Source organism: Belonocnema kinseyi, chromosome 1, assembly GCF_010883055.1.
Source record: "Belonocnema kinseyi isolate 2016_QV_RU_SX_M_011 chromosome 1, B_treatae_v1, whole genome shotgun sequence".
Lineage (NCBI taxonomy): Eukaryota > Metazoa > Arthropoda > Insecta > Hymenoptera > Cynipidae > Belonocnema > Belonocnema kinseyi.
The window spans coordinates 68356189-68373486 of record NC_046657.1 but is presented as its reverse complement, the minus strand read 5'-3'; the positions used below and the strand labels follow the sequence as shown (position 1 = coordinate 68373486).

The 17298-nt window shown below is 33.3% G+C and overlaps 1 protein-coding gene across 1 annotated transcript; it reads right to left on the bottom strand.

Moving 5' to 3' along the window:
- Positions 1 to 9284: 9284 nt before the first annotated feature.
- On the bottom strand, positions 9285 to 16552 carry LOC117172136. Its single transcript, XM_033359936.1, has 3 exons — positions 16469 to 16552; positions 13125 to 13199; positions 9285 to 9822 (listed from the first exon to the last, which is right to left on the bottom strand). Exons 1-3 carry the CDS (start codon positions 16524 to 16526, stop codon positions 9335 to 9337), a joined length of 621 nt encoding a protein of 206 aa, XP_033215827.1. The 5' UTR covers positions 16527 to 16552; the 3' UTR covers positions 9285 to 9334.
- Between the last annotated feature and the right edge of the window lie 746 nt (positions 16553 to 17298).

Sequence of the window (17298 nt, the reverse complement as noted above, 5' to 3'; positions counted from 1 at the left end):
TGTGAACAATGCTTTTTTTTCTAGAATTTAACTAGTTATTTGAATATTTGAAATAAAAATAAACATTGTATAATATTGATTTTAGACCAGCGGACTAAAAACTCAAAATTGAACTTCTTCAAAAATTCATTGTTTTCCCTTAAAGATTCATAATATTGGTTGAGAATTAATTCCTCTTGGTTAAAAATGTGACAATTTTGTTAGAAATTCGCTTTTTTGCTAACGTATTAAAATTTTGATTGCATGAAACTATTTGATTTTGTTTGCAATTTTGCAAATTTACATTTTGTTACAAATTTAAATCCTTTATTGAAACTTGATATTTTTGTTTAATAATTTAATATTTTAGTTCAAATCTTGTAAACCAGCATCCAAATTCACCTATTTTTTCGAAAGTCTTGTTTTTTAATCATTAATTTTTCGACTTAAAATTTAACTTATCCATGTTTGGTTTAAATTGTATCTTTTGTAGTTAAATATTCCACTGTTAGATTTAAAATTGAACTGATAGGTTGCAAATGTGACTGTTTCATTAAAAATTCTTGTTTTTTGTTGAAATTTTTGTTGTTCTTATAAAATTAAGTTTATTAAATGAAAATTCGTCTTTTTGGTTTAAAATTTGGTATAAATTTAATCTGTTTTTTTTTTAAATTTATCAGAATTGTTTAAAAATTCAACTGTTTTGTTGACAATGACACTTTTTGGTATAAATTTGAACTTCCTCTTTAAAACTTAATATTTTGGACTACGGAATAAATATTTTAGTTTAAAAACGCGTATCTCCGCTTGAAAATTGAACTAGCTTGTTGAAATTTTGCTTTCTTGGTGAATACTAATTATTCTAATAGAAAATTCAACAAAATAGATTTCGAAATTTCAAAATTTTGAAGGTATTATCAGTTTGAAAAATCAGTAGTAACGGGAAGTATTGGTCAGCCTAGATACTAAATTCAGGGATCACAGTGGTCCATCAGTTCATCTGTGGTGAAAATGGGGGATAATTTTTCCGAAAAAAAAGGAAATTATTTTTAAATTGAATTGTTGCAATTTTGTTTGGAAATACTTAATTCCGTCAAAAAATACTTAAAAATACTTATTGTTCAAATATTGTAAATATTCTTTAAAATCTAATGTTTTAATTTACGGTGGTAACTTAAGTTGCAAAACACTAACTAACAAACAAAATTGTTTAACTTCTTGGTTCAAAATTGAAATTTTTTCTTTTTTGGTTGAAAACTCAACTTTTCCTTATTTTGTTGAGATTTCATTTTTTTTGTTAAAAATTTATTTGAGTTGATTTAAAATTAATTTTTCTTGATACCTTTTTTCAAGCTTCAAATTCTACATTTTGTTAAAAATTTGACAATTAATTTTAATTGAAAGTTATCTCATTGGTTGAATATTAAACTATTTTTGTAAGAATCGCTGTTTTTTAAATAAAAATTCATTTTTTAATAAAAATTGAATCATTCCCTCTTTGTTAGCTAAAAATTTAAGTAAAGATTTTATTTATTAAACTACTGTTGCTGCGCAAATTTCAGGTTACAAAATTTAACATCTGATTTGACACGTGCTTTCGTCGAATTTGTTAGGATGGTCTTCACTACCCTCGAACTCTAGTCTCTAACCTTCTAAATTTATAATTATTCTTAGTTATTGCTCTTTAGATGAAAATATCCAAATATTAAAAACTCAGTACTGAACTTTACAATGTTAGGTATACGCTTTATCACTGCAGGCCCTTCAGGCTCTTCTGTTTTAGCTAAACCTTAGTGTACCGTAATTTAGGAACTCAAACAAATCTACGATCTTGTCTAAATATCTTCGAGAACTTCCCGACACCCACGAGCAATATATAATTATATTAAACCTCCATCATATTAATAAACATTATTAACTGTTATCTTCCTCAAATTTTTTTCTACCTAAGAACACAAATATGTTGGTCCTTCGAGCTCGGATTTATTGCCATAGATGGGCAATATCAGCACAAGTTATCAAATCGATGAACGAATCAGCATGTGCCTTTGACAGTAACGTGAACGAGAACTTGAACGACAATCTATCTACAATTTGAGTGAAGATGTACCCTGATGAAATCTTTGAACAAGAATGAACAAGAACTAATATCTATCTAAACGAGAACGAGGATCTATCTGAACGAGAAAAAATATTTATCTGAACGAGAATGACAATCTATCTAAACGAAAACGAAGAACTATCTGAACGAGAACGCAAATCTATCTGAACGAGAACGAAAATCTATCTGAACGAGAACGCAAAACTATCTGAACGAGAACGAAGAACTATCTAAACGAGAGCGAAAATCTATCTGAACGAGAATGAATATCTAGCTGAACAAGGACGAAAACGAGTACTACAAATAGAAGGTCAAATAGATCGACACTGATTCAATAATAAAAATTGAATGAAGGTAGCCGAATCTTCAAGTCAACATCTACTACTATGCAGTCATCGAGCAACGAGCAGAATCAACCGTAGTGCCTAAGTTGGTGCATGCTTAAAAAGCAGTATATCTGTGAAAGTTAAAGTGTCAGTGCTGTAATCTTCCTTTGATTGTATCTATAAATAAATCAAATCTGTGTAGTTTTCTCATCAGCACTTCTTCAAAGGGGCAAGTCTCACATGCTTGGTTTGGAGTATTTTTATTATAATGTGACCCAATATCCACCTTTTCTATTGAATATACATTTTCTCGGTAGCTTAAAAATAAGGAAAGGAAACGTGTCTATTACTACAAATATCAAAGACACGCGATTCGAAATATTTTTTAGAAAAACCTTCTGATGAAATAGATTCATTAGAATTAAAGGGTGAACTTACGGAATCGGCAGCGTTAAAACAAAATTTCGAAGAAAAACAATCACAAATTGAGATATTAGTATCGAATTAACTAATCGATAAAGAGGATGCAGAGAGAGACGACTTCGAAGATAGGCTCTCAATAGAATGTGCAAAAGCACAACTTTTAATTAACGCAAATGAACCGGTAGTTCCAATTCTCAATGTAGTTCCAAACACGTCAATTTCGCGACATTCTAATATTACGAGTAATCCGAATTCTATGATCGGGGCTTCGAGCACATCTTCGTAATCAAACGAGCATTCTATCAATATTAAATTACCTGCCCTGAATTTGCCGTCTTTCAGTGGGTCATACGAAAAGTGGCCAGGGTTTAGTGATGCATTCAAATCTTCCATTTACAATGACGAGAGGCTCACAGATGCTCAAAGACTCGTTTACTTGCGCTCATGCCTAACTGGAAAGGCAGCTGATAGAATACAGTCTCCCGAAACAACCGACGCGAATGATCAAGTAGCATGGAGGATTCTGGAAAAATACTACGGCGATCCCACAGTGGTCATTAATAATCACATTAAATCATTCTTTGAGTTATCCATTTGTCAGAATGCTTTTGCTACTTCTGTCGGAGATTTATTAAATAACATAACGAAACATTATCGAGCATTAGAGGCAATAAGTAAGCCTTTTCTGGAGGCTTTTCCAATCTACGCGATAACTTCTAAACTAGATTATCAGACTCGTTTAAAATGGAAGGAGCACATCCAGTCTAATGCTTCCCCGAGGATGGAAATTTTACTAAAATTTTAGCATTGTCGAGAGAAGATATTAGAGACAAATAAAATGTTAACCGAAGTCAAAAAATCGAAAAAGGTCGGTACGGGTAATGAAAATTACAATCGCGTTGGAAATCGTCCAGGACATTCTCAATCGCATTCAAATCAGCCATCGTCCGCGTATTCTGTTCAAAATAGAGCATTTTGCTATATTTGCCTTACTACAACTGTCTCAGATCTAATCACCACGTGGGCGATCGCAACGCTAGTTTTGTAAGACGTCTAAGAAAACACAACCACACTCTATTACATCTAGATTAGAACGGTAAAAAATCTGATGCCAAGGTTAATTTTGCTAGCTTACACAAATCCGGGTACTCGCGTGTCTTATTGTCGACAGCCATCGTCCACATTTTAGATGGGAAATCCTCACGCGTGCAGGTCCCTCCTTGATAGTGACTCACAAGTCAATTTCCTAACCGAGAAAATGTCCAAAAAACTAGGCCTGAAACAAAACGAGGTCGATATTCCTCTCAACGGAGTGAATTAAATGAGCTTCATTGTAGAGAAAATGACTCGCACGATCATTCAGTCTCGTTTTAAAAGATGCTCTGCAGAATTATCGTTTTTAATAATGACAGAAGTCGATGATCACGCATCGAGAGATACGTCTTGTAGATTCAGAGTTTCATAAACCTGGCGACATTGATGCCGTAATCGGCGCAGAAATCTTTCTGCAATTACTCTGCGTCGGTCAATTTCCTTTATCGAATGGAAACTCGATCTTACAAAAAACAGAACTCAGTTGGATTATAGGCGTTAAATTATCGGAATCAAGTTATTCAAAAGTAGCAAGGTGCAACCTATCTCTTAATCTATTAAATCGAAATATCAAAAAATTCTGGGAAATCGAAAACGCCCCACACGAGAAATTCCTATCAAACGAGAAAGTTCCATGTGAGAAGCACTATCAGCAGAACACAACTCGCGATCCTTTATCCGGACGTTATATCGTCAGACTTCCTTTCAAGGAAAACGAGAGTGAACTCAGTAAATCGCATAAACAAGCGTTTAAGCGATTTTACTCTTAAGAACAAGGATCAATACACCGATTTTTTAAAAGAATATAAGGAGTTGGGTCACATGATTAAAGACAAAACTGGCTTCGTAAGCGACGGTTATTTTTTACCCCACCACTCAGTAATTAAACAATCAAGTTTGACTACATAACTACGAATAGTTTGCAATGCATCTGCTGAAACGTCAACCGGGTTATCCCCAAAGGATACGCTCATGATAGGTCCCACTATTTAGCACGATCTTTTCTCCTTGCTCATACGCTTTCGCTCTTATATATTTGTGATAAATGCTAATATTGAAAAAATGTATCGGCAAATCGAATTGCACCGTGATGATCGTAAATATCAGAAAATTCTATGGCGAGAAAATCTCAATCAACCAATCAAAATCTATACTTTAAATGCCGTCACTTATGGTACGCAATCCATATCATTTTGAGCAATACGTTCATTATCACAATTAGGCATTGATGAATCCGATTCTTTTCCGATTGCTTCGGTCGTGTTTAAGGAGGATTTTTATATGGATGACCTTTTAACGGGTGCATAATCTATCGAAAGCGCGAAACAGTTAGTAAACGAATTAATTCAAGCTACTAGTCGGGAAGCCATAAACTTTAGAAAGTGGTTTCCCAATGAGTCTGAGATTATATCTGCCTTATCTGTAGAATCTGATAATCCTTATCTCTGTTTGAATCTAAGAAACAAAACGAAAACTCTTGGGATCTGTTGGAACCCCAATTCCGATTCGATCGTCTATACCGTAAATCAATCTAGGGAGGACGCGTAGGTTTCAAAAAGAACTATACTTTCCCAAATTGCTCAACTGTTCGATCCACTCGATCTGCTTGGACCCGTTATCGTTCAAGCAAAAATTCTTATGCAATCATTGTGACTATTGAAACTCAATTCAGATGAGGCGGTCCCACAACGCATACAAACAGCCTGGCTCGATTATCGAGATCAATTAGCGCTTTTAGATGAAATCGAAATTAATCGAAAGGTTGTGGTCAATGAATTTGTCACCTTGCAAATGCACGGATTCTCTTATGCAAGCGGAAATGCATACGGAGTCTGCATTTAAATCAGACCGACTGACAAAACCAGTTCACACCATACACAATTGTTATGTTCAAAATCTAGAGTCGCGCCTGTAAAAACACAAACGATACCGCGTCTCGAGCTTTGCGCTGCGTTACTATTATCGAAATTAGTCAAAACGGTCACCCATGCCTTGCGTAGATTATTTATTGAAAAAGCAATACTCTTGTCCGATTCGGTGCCCCATGTGCACACCGAACACAATCCCGCAGACCTAGTTTCGCGAAGTCTCTCTCCAAGGGAATTCATCAACGCATCTTGCTGGCTAAATGGTCCATCGTGGATTAATGATAACGAAGGGAATTGGCCTGTATCAATCTTACTACCTGAGAAGCCTTCCGGAAAACGTAAACCAAAACCTTTTGCGAATTTAACCTACACTGACGAAACCGCGAGCCAACTCTTGGAAAAATCGGGATCTTTAACAACACTCATCCACGTGGTAGCCTATTGTTAACGCTTAATTGACATTAAGATCCGTAAACAAGACATAAAGGGCCATTGAACGACAATCGAAATTAAGAAGGCAAAGTTGTGTGTTATAAAGCTTCTACAACGTTAATCATTTTTTGATGAAATGAAAACACGTGCATCTAAAAGGGAATTTGAGGGAAAATTAACGCATTTCACTCCATTTATGGATTCCGAAGCTTTTCTAAGAGTTGGCGGCAGGCTTAGTCAATATGAGCTATCTTATTCTCAAAAACATCAGATTCTTTTACCAAAAAATCACCGTGTGACAAATCTTACCATTCATGATCGACACATGAAATTGTTTCACGCCGGTATACAAGCTACACTTGGTGCTATCCGAAACGAATATTGCATTATTAACGGTAAATCCACGGTAAAAAACATAATTCACAAATGTGTAATTTGCCGCCGAGCGAACCAGCGAATTCCTAATTACATAATGGGTGATCTTCCAAAAAATCGCCTAATATTCGAAAGAGCCTTTCTGCATACCGGAGTCGACTAGAGGCCCCTTTCATATAAAAGAAAAGACACTTAGAAATCGAAACAAGGTCAAGATTTACGCTGCCGTTTTTGTGTGTTTCGCGACTAACGTCGTTCACATCGAAATCGTCAGCGATCTGATCACCAAAGCCTTTTTAGCATGCTTGAAACGATTTTTTTCTCGAATTCTAGCTGATGATAATATAAATTGGCATTTTATTTCTCCCCGTTCTTCTGATTTTGATGGACTTTGGGAGGCAGCTGTCAAATCTTTCAAGCACCATGTAGTGCGTGTTATCGAAGAAGAACTTTTAACATATGAGCAGTTAACGACATTCGCAACCGAGGTAGAAGGTATTCTGAACTTGCAGCCATTAATGCCTGTTTCCTCTGATCCTAACGATTTATCATTTTTAACTCCTGGTCACTTTATAATAGGTGACTCTAAAAAAAGCGTGCCTGAGCACAATTTGTTAAAAATAGCGTCAGGTCGACTGGCATAAAGAATATCTACATGAATTAAGCGTGCGTAAAAAGTGGTACAAGTGGTCCCGACGCCAACGATCAATGTTTAAAGTTGAAAATTATCTTACTGGTTGAATATTAAACTATTTTACTAAGCATCGTTGTTTTTTCATAAACATTAATTTTTAAATACAAATTTAACCATTTCATCTCTTTTAGTCAAAAATTTAAGTAAAGCTTTTATTTATTTAACTATTTTGTTTAAAATTCTTTTTTTAACGAAAATATTTCAGCAACAAATTTAACTATTTCATTGATGGTGGAAAATGGTCCTTTTTTGGTTAAAAGCTAAGCTTTTTCAAACATTTTTTTTTTTATGGAAAAGTAACCTTTATGCTGAAAATTCGACTCTTCTTTTGGTGGCAAAAAATTGACCTTTTTAAGATAACAAGTTCTTCTATTTCGTGGAAAATTCGTGTTTGCTGCAAAAAAGTGTTCTAACTGACAATTTAATTATTTCTTTCTTGCTTGAAAATTTATCTCTTTTAGTTGAAAAATCAACTATTTCGCTAAAAATTTTACTGTTTTAGTGAAATTTCATCTGCTTAGCTTAAAATTAATCCTCTTGGTTTGAAATTGATCTATTTGGTTAATAACCCAGTGGGCAGCAAGTTTGGCGACGTCTTTACGATATCGTTACGACATCGTTACGACAACTTTGCGACATCCTACGTCCATGTCGTTAATGTGTCTTTACGATATCGTGAATCAGTCGCATGATCTGACGATGTCTTTACGATGTCGCAAAGACACCGAAACGACATGGACATAGGATGTCGCAAAGTTGTCGCGAAGATTTCGCAACAATGTCGTAAAGACATGAAAATTGAAAATTCATGGATTGGAAAATTTCAGAATAATATAATCCTCAACAATTTATGATATTAAAGAAATTGAAAATTCCCGTGTTCAAGCAATTAATTTTTATCATAAAAATTATTCATTTGTACGAGAAGTTTAAAAACTTTGAACCTGAAAAAATGTTTCTTTGTAAATAAATTTCATTTTTGTATTTTCATTTAATAAATAATATTTAGAACAGAAAAAGTTTGATTGTTTAGTTTCAGGAATTTTCAAAATAATTGTAAAATACTTGAGTGATAAATAAATGATAATTATGAATAATGTTAAATGTCGAGAATTTTATCGTTTGGGAGTTTTTTTTCTTAAATTCGTCATTATTCTAAGGTCTTTGGGAATTTTATTATTTGTGAAATTTCCAATTCGGGAATTTTACAGTGTCGAAATTTTTAGTTTTCAACACTTTTCCGTCATATCTACTTTTTGTTCAAATTTAGTTTTAAATTCATCTCCATCAGTTGAAAATTCCCTTTTTTTGGTAAAAATTAATTTTTCAGAATGAAAATTGAACTATTTTAGTAAATAATTGATAGTTGAAGAATGTGTATTAATGATAGGATTGTGGTAAAAATTAATCTTTTTTGTTTAAAATTAAACTTTCATGTGAAAAAATTACTTTTGGTGTTGAAAATTTAACTATCAGGTCTCAAATTGATTTTCTTCTTGACTTAATAATCTTTCTAAAATAAAAATTCAATTACTTAGTGGAAGGTTGTACTCATGTTTTGAAAAATTATTTTTCAGTTAAAAATTCATCTTTTTTGTTGCACATCCAACTATATTGAAAAACTATTTTTTTTTAAATTTTTCTTTTCTCTGATTGAATATTTAGCTTTTTCATTTTTCTGAATGAAATGTATCATTTTGGCGGAAAACTTTAGTTTCACTTTTCACTTTTTTAGTTTAATTTTTAACTAGTACATTTTTCTGTTGCAAACTTATCTTTTGTCGTCAAAATTTTCACTACGTAATTAAAATTTTAACAATGCTCTTCATAAGAAGTATATTAAACGTCTCTTAACAGATAGGTTGAATTTTGTTTGTAAAATAATTTTGGATCCGCAGAAGTGGATCTTTTTTATGTAAAATTGATAATCAGAATATCAAAGTTTTGATTCCTAGAACTTGTTCGCTAACAGCTAGCGGGGAAAATAATAACACTTTTATATTTTATTGTATTTATTTTTATTGTTATCCTTAATGGAATATCATCAGACTCGATTTTTCCTTTCAAAAAGAGGTTCTCTCAATATTCTTTGCCTCCAGTTGGGCCTGGGTGTATCGGGATGATTTAAATTTGATCTATTATTAACGCGTGAATTCTGATTAGCAAGTACATTGCTATCACTGCGTGAATTATGATAAGCTTGTGCAATAATTGGTCCATGACGAGCCATTAGCTGGCGTAGAACTTCATCAGTTTCTGTCAACCGATTTCCACTTTGTGACCTTCGATATTGATCTGCTAAGTTTTTCCATTTATGTCCCTCAATGACCTCAACTTGGTTGTAGCGCTTATGCAATATAATAATCTTTTCATCTCGCGTGTATGGAATAATCTGACCCTTATAATTGACTCCAATGACAGCATTATTATGAATTATTCTTTCACCACGAGGAATAAAGATTCCTGGTACATCTTCTATGTCAGGATAAAATGCTACTGAGGCCCAGCCTGGTCTTGGTGGTGATTCTGGTTCTGTAGACATAAAAGATAGATGTATAAAGTTCACTTATCTTCAGTTTTATTTGAATACATGCTGTAAAAAGAAGACATACAGCAGCAATTGGTAGTATCGGACCACCAAATGGGTGATTCATTAGAAATTATCCTGACCTGGCCAGGGATCGCGGGATCTTGTAATTGATTGGAGGGCTTTAGAATCGCATCTGACTATAGATCTGGAATAGCTAAATCAGAGAAATTGCTTCCCAAGGTTCAGTTGCTCTAGGTCTCTAAAGGACTTTGTTTTGTAAATGTGTCGCTGCACTTCGTCCCGGTGTAGCGTATGCGCCAGATTCGATGTACTGATAACCCCAAACTTGCGGAGATCAGTCGCTTCAAAATAGAGGCATTATATTTTCCTAAACTGCACAAGCGCGGAATTGTGCCACAAGCGCCGCGTGTGCAGAACGGCTAAACTATACTTTTAGTTAAACGGCTCGGCCTGTTCGGGGTAATGGTTCTCCTAAATTAGTAGAGCCGTTCTATTAAACAGAAGTGGAGCTGTTGACTCTGTAATTGGTGCGGCAATTGTACTTGTTGGCTAAGTGGTTCTACCAAACTTCTCTCCGTGTAGGATTAATAAATCCTAGAACACACCCGCGTGTCCACATAAGTCGAAACGAGCAAGCACGAGTCCGAAATGAAGTGTCTTAGTGCAGGTTTCGGAACTCCAGCTCGAATCTCAAAATATGTAGACCCATCCCTGCAGTGGGTTTTCTTTATTTTTCCAGCTTCTCGCGGGACTAAAATTGTCGACACTCAAAAAAAGTTATAGAAAGAATGAGGGCTCCGAATCAGGACATTGATCTGAAGCACTGCCAAAGGTGGAAGGCTTAAGAGGTGCCAGCGTCAGGAAAAAAGACCATAGTGGTACGCTTTATAGAGCTCTTACTAAAGCGAATAGATTCTGTACTGCCACCACCAAGCTGCTAAAGATTTTCGGCGAATAAGTTTAACCTCCTTCATTCAGGAAACACTAGAAAAGCTGATCGACAGATGTTTAGGTATAACGTACTTTTGGCTACCCCGCTATACATAGTGCAACAGGTCTTTTGAGACGTTTTCAAAAAAGCTGTTCCCGGTTTCGATTACGGTTACGATTGATGGATCAATTCATGCACACGACTATCTATTTCACCCACGCTTGCTGTCACTGTTGTTTTTGTATATGAGGATGAATTCGGCATCCTTCTTCCAAGTGTGGGGGTTTTGACCCATTTTTAATGAAAAACTTGACAACACATAAAGGCTGCACGAGGTACGCGAGTATTTTTTTCAAGACAGCTGACAACAGCTGACAAGTCACGTAACTTCATCGACCGATGTGATTGGCTACGTTCAGCGACGATCGTAGCCCGGTCGAAAACGCCACGGTTGAAAATAGAGCGAAACCTAAACGCGCAACCCGAACCGGAAGCAAATTGTGCTGCGTGCTGATTGGCCGACAGTTTCAATCGTTACCGTACCCGGAACCGGGAACCGCTCGTCTGAATACGCTTTTAGGCAGAATGTTTGGCAAAAAATGCTCTCCATGTTGCCCTGGTTAAATTGGAACAACCACTGGAACAGGGAGGGCATAATTTGGGTACCTTTTTAAATAGAGAAAGTGTCTTCAGCAATACCACTCTAAAAGTCATCGGTCGAAAGGGTTCAAGTTGTGGCATGCCACACCAGCTAGTAAGGTGGACATAAACCATCCTATGCTGGAGGCGACACAATGCCAGATGGGCCAAAGGCCTAGTCTGGGGAATTGCTCCACGGGGATGCTTAGAAGGAGAAATCTTGGCACAACTCCTGTTGCGCATTGAAATTAACGGCCTTCCCTTCGCAGACTAAATAAGGAAGGGTATGATATCCAGGAATACGCGGATGACTTAGTAGTCCTATACAGGAAGGCTCGTCTGGAAACGCCGATGGCTCTCGCGACGTCATGCATATCGGAGAGCTCTGGTGTGACATCTCGGGGCTCTTGGTAAATCCGAAAAATACCAGCCTGATAATTTTCACCAGAAAGTTCAAAGTTTCAAAAATTGACACCTCCGCATTTTGTGGCAGGAGGTTGATAATCTAAGATTCGGTTAAGTATCCGAGGGTAATCCTAGATAGTAACTTGATACCGAATGCAGAAAGTTTGTCATGACATTCTGGATGTAAAGAGGAGCCTCTGGTTTTACGTGATGTCTAAATTCTAAAATGCTTGCATTGCTCTACTCCGCTGTCCTTAAAACAAGGATCCTATATGTAACCTTGTTCTGGTGGCCACGGGTGAAACTTAAAACGATGCAGCAAGGTAGTGAGTAGAAGTGAAACTGTGATGGAAAGTAGATTAAGAATGTTAAAACATAGAAAGTAGGACAAGAAAAGTATATTGGGATGAGAAGGCTGAGTAAGAGAAAGGGCAGAGGAATTAGTGGAGGAATATTGAAGGCATCATCAGGCATCACAGATAGTGATGTTAAGGAGGCGAACGAGATGTAGCATAGTATAGTATGAGAGGAAAAGTAGTTAGAGTGTATCAAAGAAAGTACAAGTGAAGGAGTTGAATAAGTTGAGCAAAGTATGGGAGTAGAAGTGAGAAAGAGTGTAAGCATGGAGAGTTAGTGGGGAGAGTGAGGAGGAGGGGCAAATAACGAGTGAGAGTGTTTAGATTAGTATGCTTGTATGTATTGGAGGAGAGAAAAGGTGTTTGTTTTGGGAAAAATTGCTGAGTTGAGAGGAGTGGAGAGGATGATGAGATATGATATGATCGTATATTATAGAAGCAAATAAAATAGGATAAGATAGAAGTGAAGACAGTAAGTTGTACGATCGTGCATAGTGGGTAGGTTAGTTGAGGTGGGAAGGGGTTTAAAGAGAGACGGTGAAGATGTTAAGGAGGCTTGCGAGAGGTATTATAGTATAGTATGAGAGGAAAAGTAGTTACGGTGAAAAGAGGAAAGTATAAGTAGAGGAGAGGAATTTTATGAGCAAGTTAGGGGAGTGTAAGTAAGAGCGAATGCAAGCATGGCGGGCTAGTGAGAAAAGCGAGGGGTAGCGGCATGGTAGGAGTGAGAGTGGTAAAGATGTTATGGGGGTATGTATTGGAGAAGAAAAAAAGGTGTTTGTTAGGGAAGTGGTGATTTAAGAGGAGTGGAGATGATGATCAGATGTGATATGATCGGACAGGATAGGATCGGACAAAAGAGGATAGTATAAAAGAGAAGAGCGGAGAGATGGAGAATTTTTTTTCACGCTACCGGCTTAAATAACAAAGAGATTCTGTTAAGAAGACTGACCTTCATGAATAGGGGATAATGGCCGCCGTAAACGAGGAAATGGGGCAGGCTTGGACGGTGACGATAAACTTAATTCTGTAAAAAGAAAAGAAAATTACAATAAGTAGGATAATGTTGAAAATTTCCGAGAAAGTGTTTATCATAGTTTTCCTGTCGTCGTAAGCATGTATCTTCAATACAAAATTTAATTTACACACTCCATTTTTAACATTACAATAAAAATACATTTTTTGCCATAACCATACTCAAAAAATAATAGTGAACCAATTAATAGCTGATATTTTAAGGACTAAAACATGTTTTTAAATTATTTAAACAGAGTCGGTCCTGTTTAAAAAATTATATAGAGTCTATGTGTTGCATTATTTTCCATTGTCCTAATTTGTGAAATAGTATAAACAATTATCGTGTATAGAATTAATATACACAACTATATAGCAAATACGCCAAACTAAAATATTGTGAAGTCAATAAAGCGCCCTAAAGAAGAAAATGTTCGAAAGAGACAATTCCAGAAATTATAAAACTTCCAAAATATTTGGATTCATGACTCTAATATTCCTAGCATTTATGGTTTACCTGAAGTCCATAAAACTAATTGTCCACTTTAACCTGTTGTTTCATTAATAAATACTCCGAGAGTATTCAAATCAAATTCAATAATAATTTTTATAAACAAATATATGGAACACCAATGGGTTTCCCCATTTCACCAATTTTGTCCGATTTAGTCATGCAAGATTTAGAATCCAATTTCATAAAAAATTTAGAATTTTTTTATACATTCATATTTTAGATATGTTGATGACACTTTTATTGTTTTACCGAAGGATAAACTCTCTCATGTTACAAATCAATTTAATTCGTATCATCCTCGAATTAAATTCGCACATGAAATGGAAACTAATAATTTCATTCCTTTCTTAAATGTTAAAGTTTTTAAAACTGATTCAAGTAATATTATTACTGATTGGTATCGTAAGGATACGTATTCTGGTAGATATTTAAATTTGTACTCCAACCATCAAATACAACATAAAATTTCTATAGTTAAAAATCTTGTTGATACAGGTTTAAAATTATTACATGAATCAGTTTATAAAGCAAATATCGGATTCATATAAAAAACTCTGTATTTTAATAATTATCCAATTGAATTCATTCGAATACATATTAATAACCAAATCTAAACAATAAAGATTCTTTGTTTAAACAAATTTAAATTACGTTAGAAATTTTACTTTGAAACCTTCTGTTACTATTTCTTAATATGGGAGATTATCTTTCGAAATTTAGAGAATCTTGAATGATTTTAATATTACAAGTACCTTTGGAATTGATTCAAAACTTGATAAATTTATAAAATTAGGAAAAGACGCCTTAAATCTTTTTCAACTTACATATATAGTAAATAAAATTTATAGCAAATAAAATTCAATGTTTCAAAGAGGCAGACTACTTTCTACCAGAATAAAAGAAGATTATGACAATTTTAGACAAAACTTAAAGAACCATAAAGTTTTTTCGAAACACCAAGTTGAATCTGGACATTTTATGGATTGGGAAAATTTTATAGTTTTACACCATGAATCTAATGAATTTAAGAGACTAATAGCAGAAAGGTTCTTTAATCAAAAAAATATTAACAATTGTTTAAATATAATTTCAAATCTTTATAAATATATTCCAATATATGATATAATTTCAGATTCGTTAATTTGAAAAATTTAATTAAATTTCAGAATTTCGAATTAATCAAATAAAACAAGAAATAAACAAAAACAAATTGATTTAAAAATGTTTTTTTGATTCAACTATTCCAATCAATTCTTTCACAATCGCATATCAATTTATAAGTTGGTGATGAATCAATTTCTTTATTTATGTTTAAAAATCATTTTTTTACTGAAATAGTTAATTTACAGTTGTCAATAGTTAATCTTTTTTAATGTTTCAAATTAATGAATTTACTCGGTATATATATATATATATATATATATATATATATTCATTTATTTTGTTCTTGCTTAATCTCAAAATTTTACACAGTTTTAATTTCAAAAATAAAAAATAAATAAAAATGATTTTTTTATTTTTATTGAATGTAGCTTCTGATTTTTATACTGAATTATCTATTCACCGATTGATTGATAAGAGGAGAAATGCAACTCATTATTTATTTATAACTAATCTGTTAATAATGAATTGAACCTCGAATACGATTGACTCTGTTTTTATGTTTGTAAGAATTTATTATTTATTACCAAACTTCAAGTAAAAATTGGAGTTAAATTTTAATAATACATAAATATCCGTAACTTTTTAGCATTATTTAAAAGGGTTATTTTTAAAAATAACAACAAATTGTTTACACAATTATCTGTATTGTTTCAATTAATTATTAATTGACTCTAATTTATAAGTTAGCGAAAAGTGGAAATTTAAAAAAGCAGCAACTTTCTAGAATTATTCTAAGACAATTTTTATTAATTATAATAAATAGTTTAAACAATTGTTTTTGACTAATTAACTTGATGTCTGACTCGCTCTAACTAAAGGTTTGAAAATGAGTTGATAAATTCGAAAAAATGGTAACTTTATGATTCTATTCCGAAATTAAATTGCTAAAAGCAATAATGTATTACTTAGGCAATTTATTCAAACATATATGTCAATAAACATCGACATCAATATAAAGGAACACTTTATTTATTTAAAACAAATTGTATTAACAACAAATTATATTTCAAAAAACTGCAAACGAATTACTCGATTCACCTAATATTGATGATTCTGAATAAAATTTAAAAAAAAGTCTTTTTTTCTTTTGGGAAATTCGTGTAAAACTTTATGTAGCTTACGGAACCTGAATATAATTTTTGAAGGAAAACTTCTATTGGGACTGAATTGAAGTAAAAGCCACAGGTATACTTTCTATACTTTTTATCTGTAATCTCATCTCCCTTTTGTACTGAGATTTGCAATTGCTCTGAAGACGGCTCTTTGTCATCCCCACTACTGCCACGAATACTAAAGCCCGCATGTGTTCTATTTTACCACCTTTCTCTCTCGCTCAGTCCATCTCTCTGCACTTTTTTACTACATATAATATCTCCCCACTACTCCGCCGTGTGGCCCCACTACCACACACTTTTTTTTCAAAAATAAATCTATTTTTTTAGTGAATCCGAACAAATTGGGAGGGCGGGGTTTAATGCGGATACAAATTTGAAAATTATACTTAATAATTAATAAATGATTAAATGAAATAAACATTCCTAACTGTGCAGGTACCGCCGCTTACATTTTTTTCAGTAAATACTTATATGTTGTATTGTACTTACCAATATAATTTAAGAAAACTGCTGATGTTATAATAAAAGTAGCAATAGTGGCCCTCATTATGCGAAAAGAGAAAAGACTGTTTATTGAAAAATTGACTGAAAAATGAACGAAAATTAATTACGCGTTTCCTGGTATATATAATATGCAATATCTTATCTTTTTCTAAATGACGCTAACTACTCAAATGGGACTCAACATACTTAAAAGTTTACAATTGTGTAATCATAATTACTTCGTTGAGATGATTGTCTACTATTTTCAACTTTATTTGAAATAGATAAAAGGGAATACTGTGAAGCTTATAAATCAACTACCACCTGCACCAACAAATGTATCATATTTAAAAAAAAATTAACTGTAATTGTTCGTATCTATATTTCATTTATTTAATAAAATAGTGTAGAATTTTTTGACCGTATACTTTAATTTTTAACTGAGAAAGATATATTTTTCTCCAAAAAGGTAAAATTTAAAATTTAAGCAGAAAAATTAATTTCTAACAAAAAAGGAATTTTCAACCAATTTTTAACTATATGAATATTCAAGAAAATAATTAAATTAAAAGAAAAATAGTGGAATTCATAACTAAAAAGTGCAGAATTCTTAGTACAAAAAGTCAATTTTGCATTAAAATGTATTCATTTTAATAAAAGTAGATGAATTTTCAACTAAAAAAGACAAATTCATAACCAAAAACGGAAAAGCTGAATTTTTATTTGAAAAAAAATGTTTAACCAGAAATGAATTTGAAATATACTTGAATTCTCCAACAAATAGTTGAACTTTGAAATAAGAAAGATAGATTTGTTATCGTAAACGTAGAAGGTAA

Excerpts from the sequence above, each read along its gene's own strand:
- LOC117172136 (XM_033359936.1), bottom strand. The coding sequence starts at position 16,526 with ATGAGGGCCACTATTGCTACTTTTATTATAACATCAGCAGTTTTCTTA. Across the intron at positions 13,200-16,468 it reads AGTTTTCTTAAATTATATTG|AATTAAGTTTATCGTCACCG; the intron begins GTAAGTACAATA and ends TTCTTTTTACAG. Across the intron at positions 9,823-13,124 it reads ATTATCCCCTATTCATGAAG|AACCAGAATCACCACCAAGA; the intron begins GTCAGTCTTCTT and ends TTATGTCTACAG.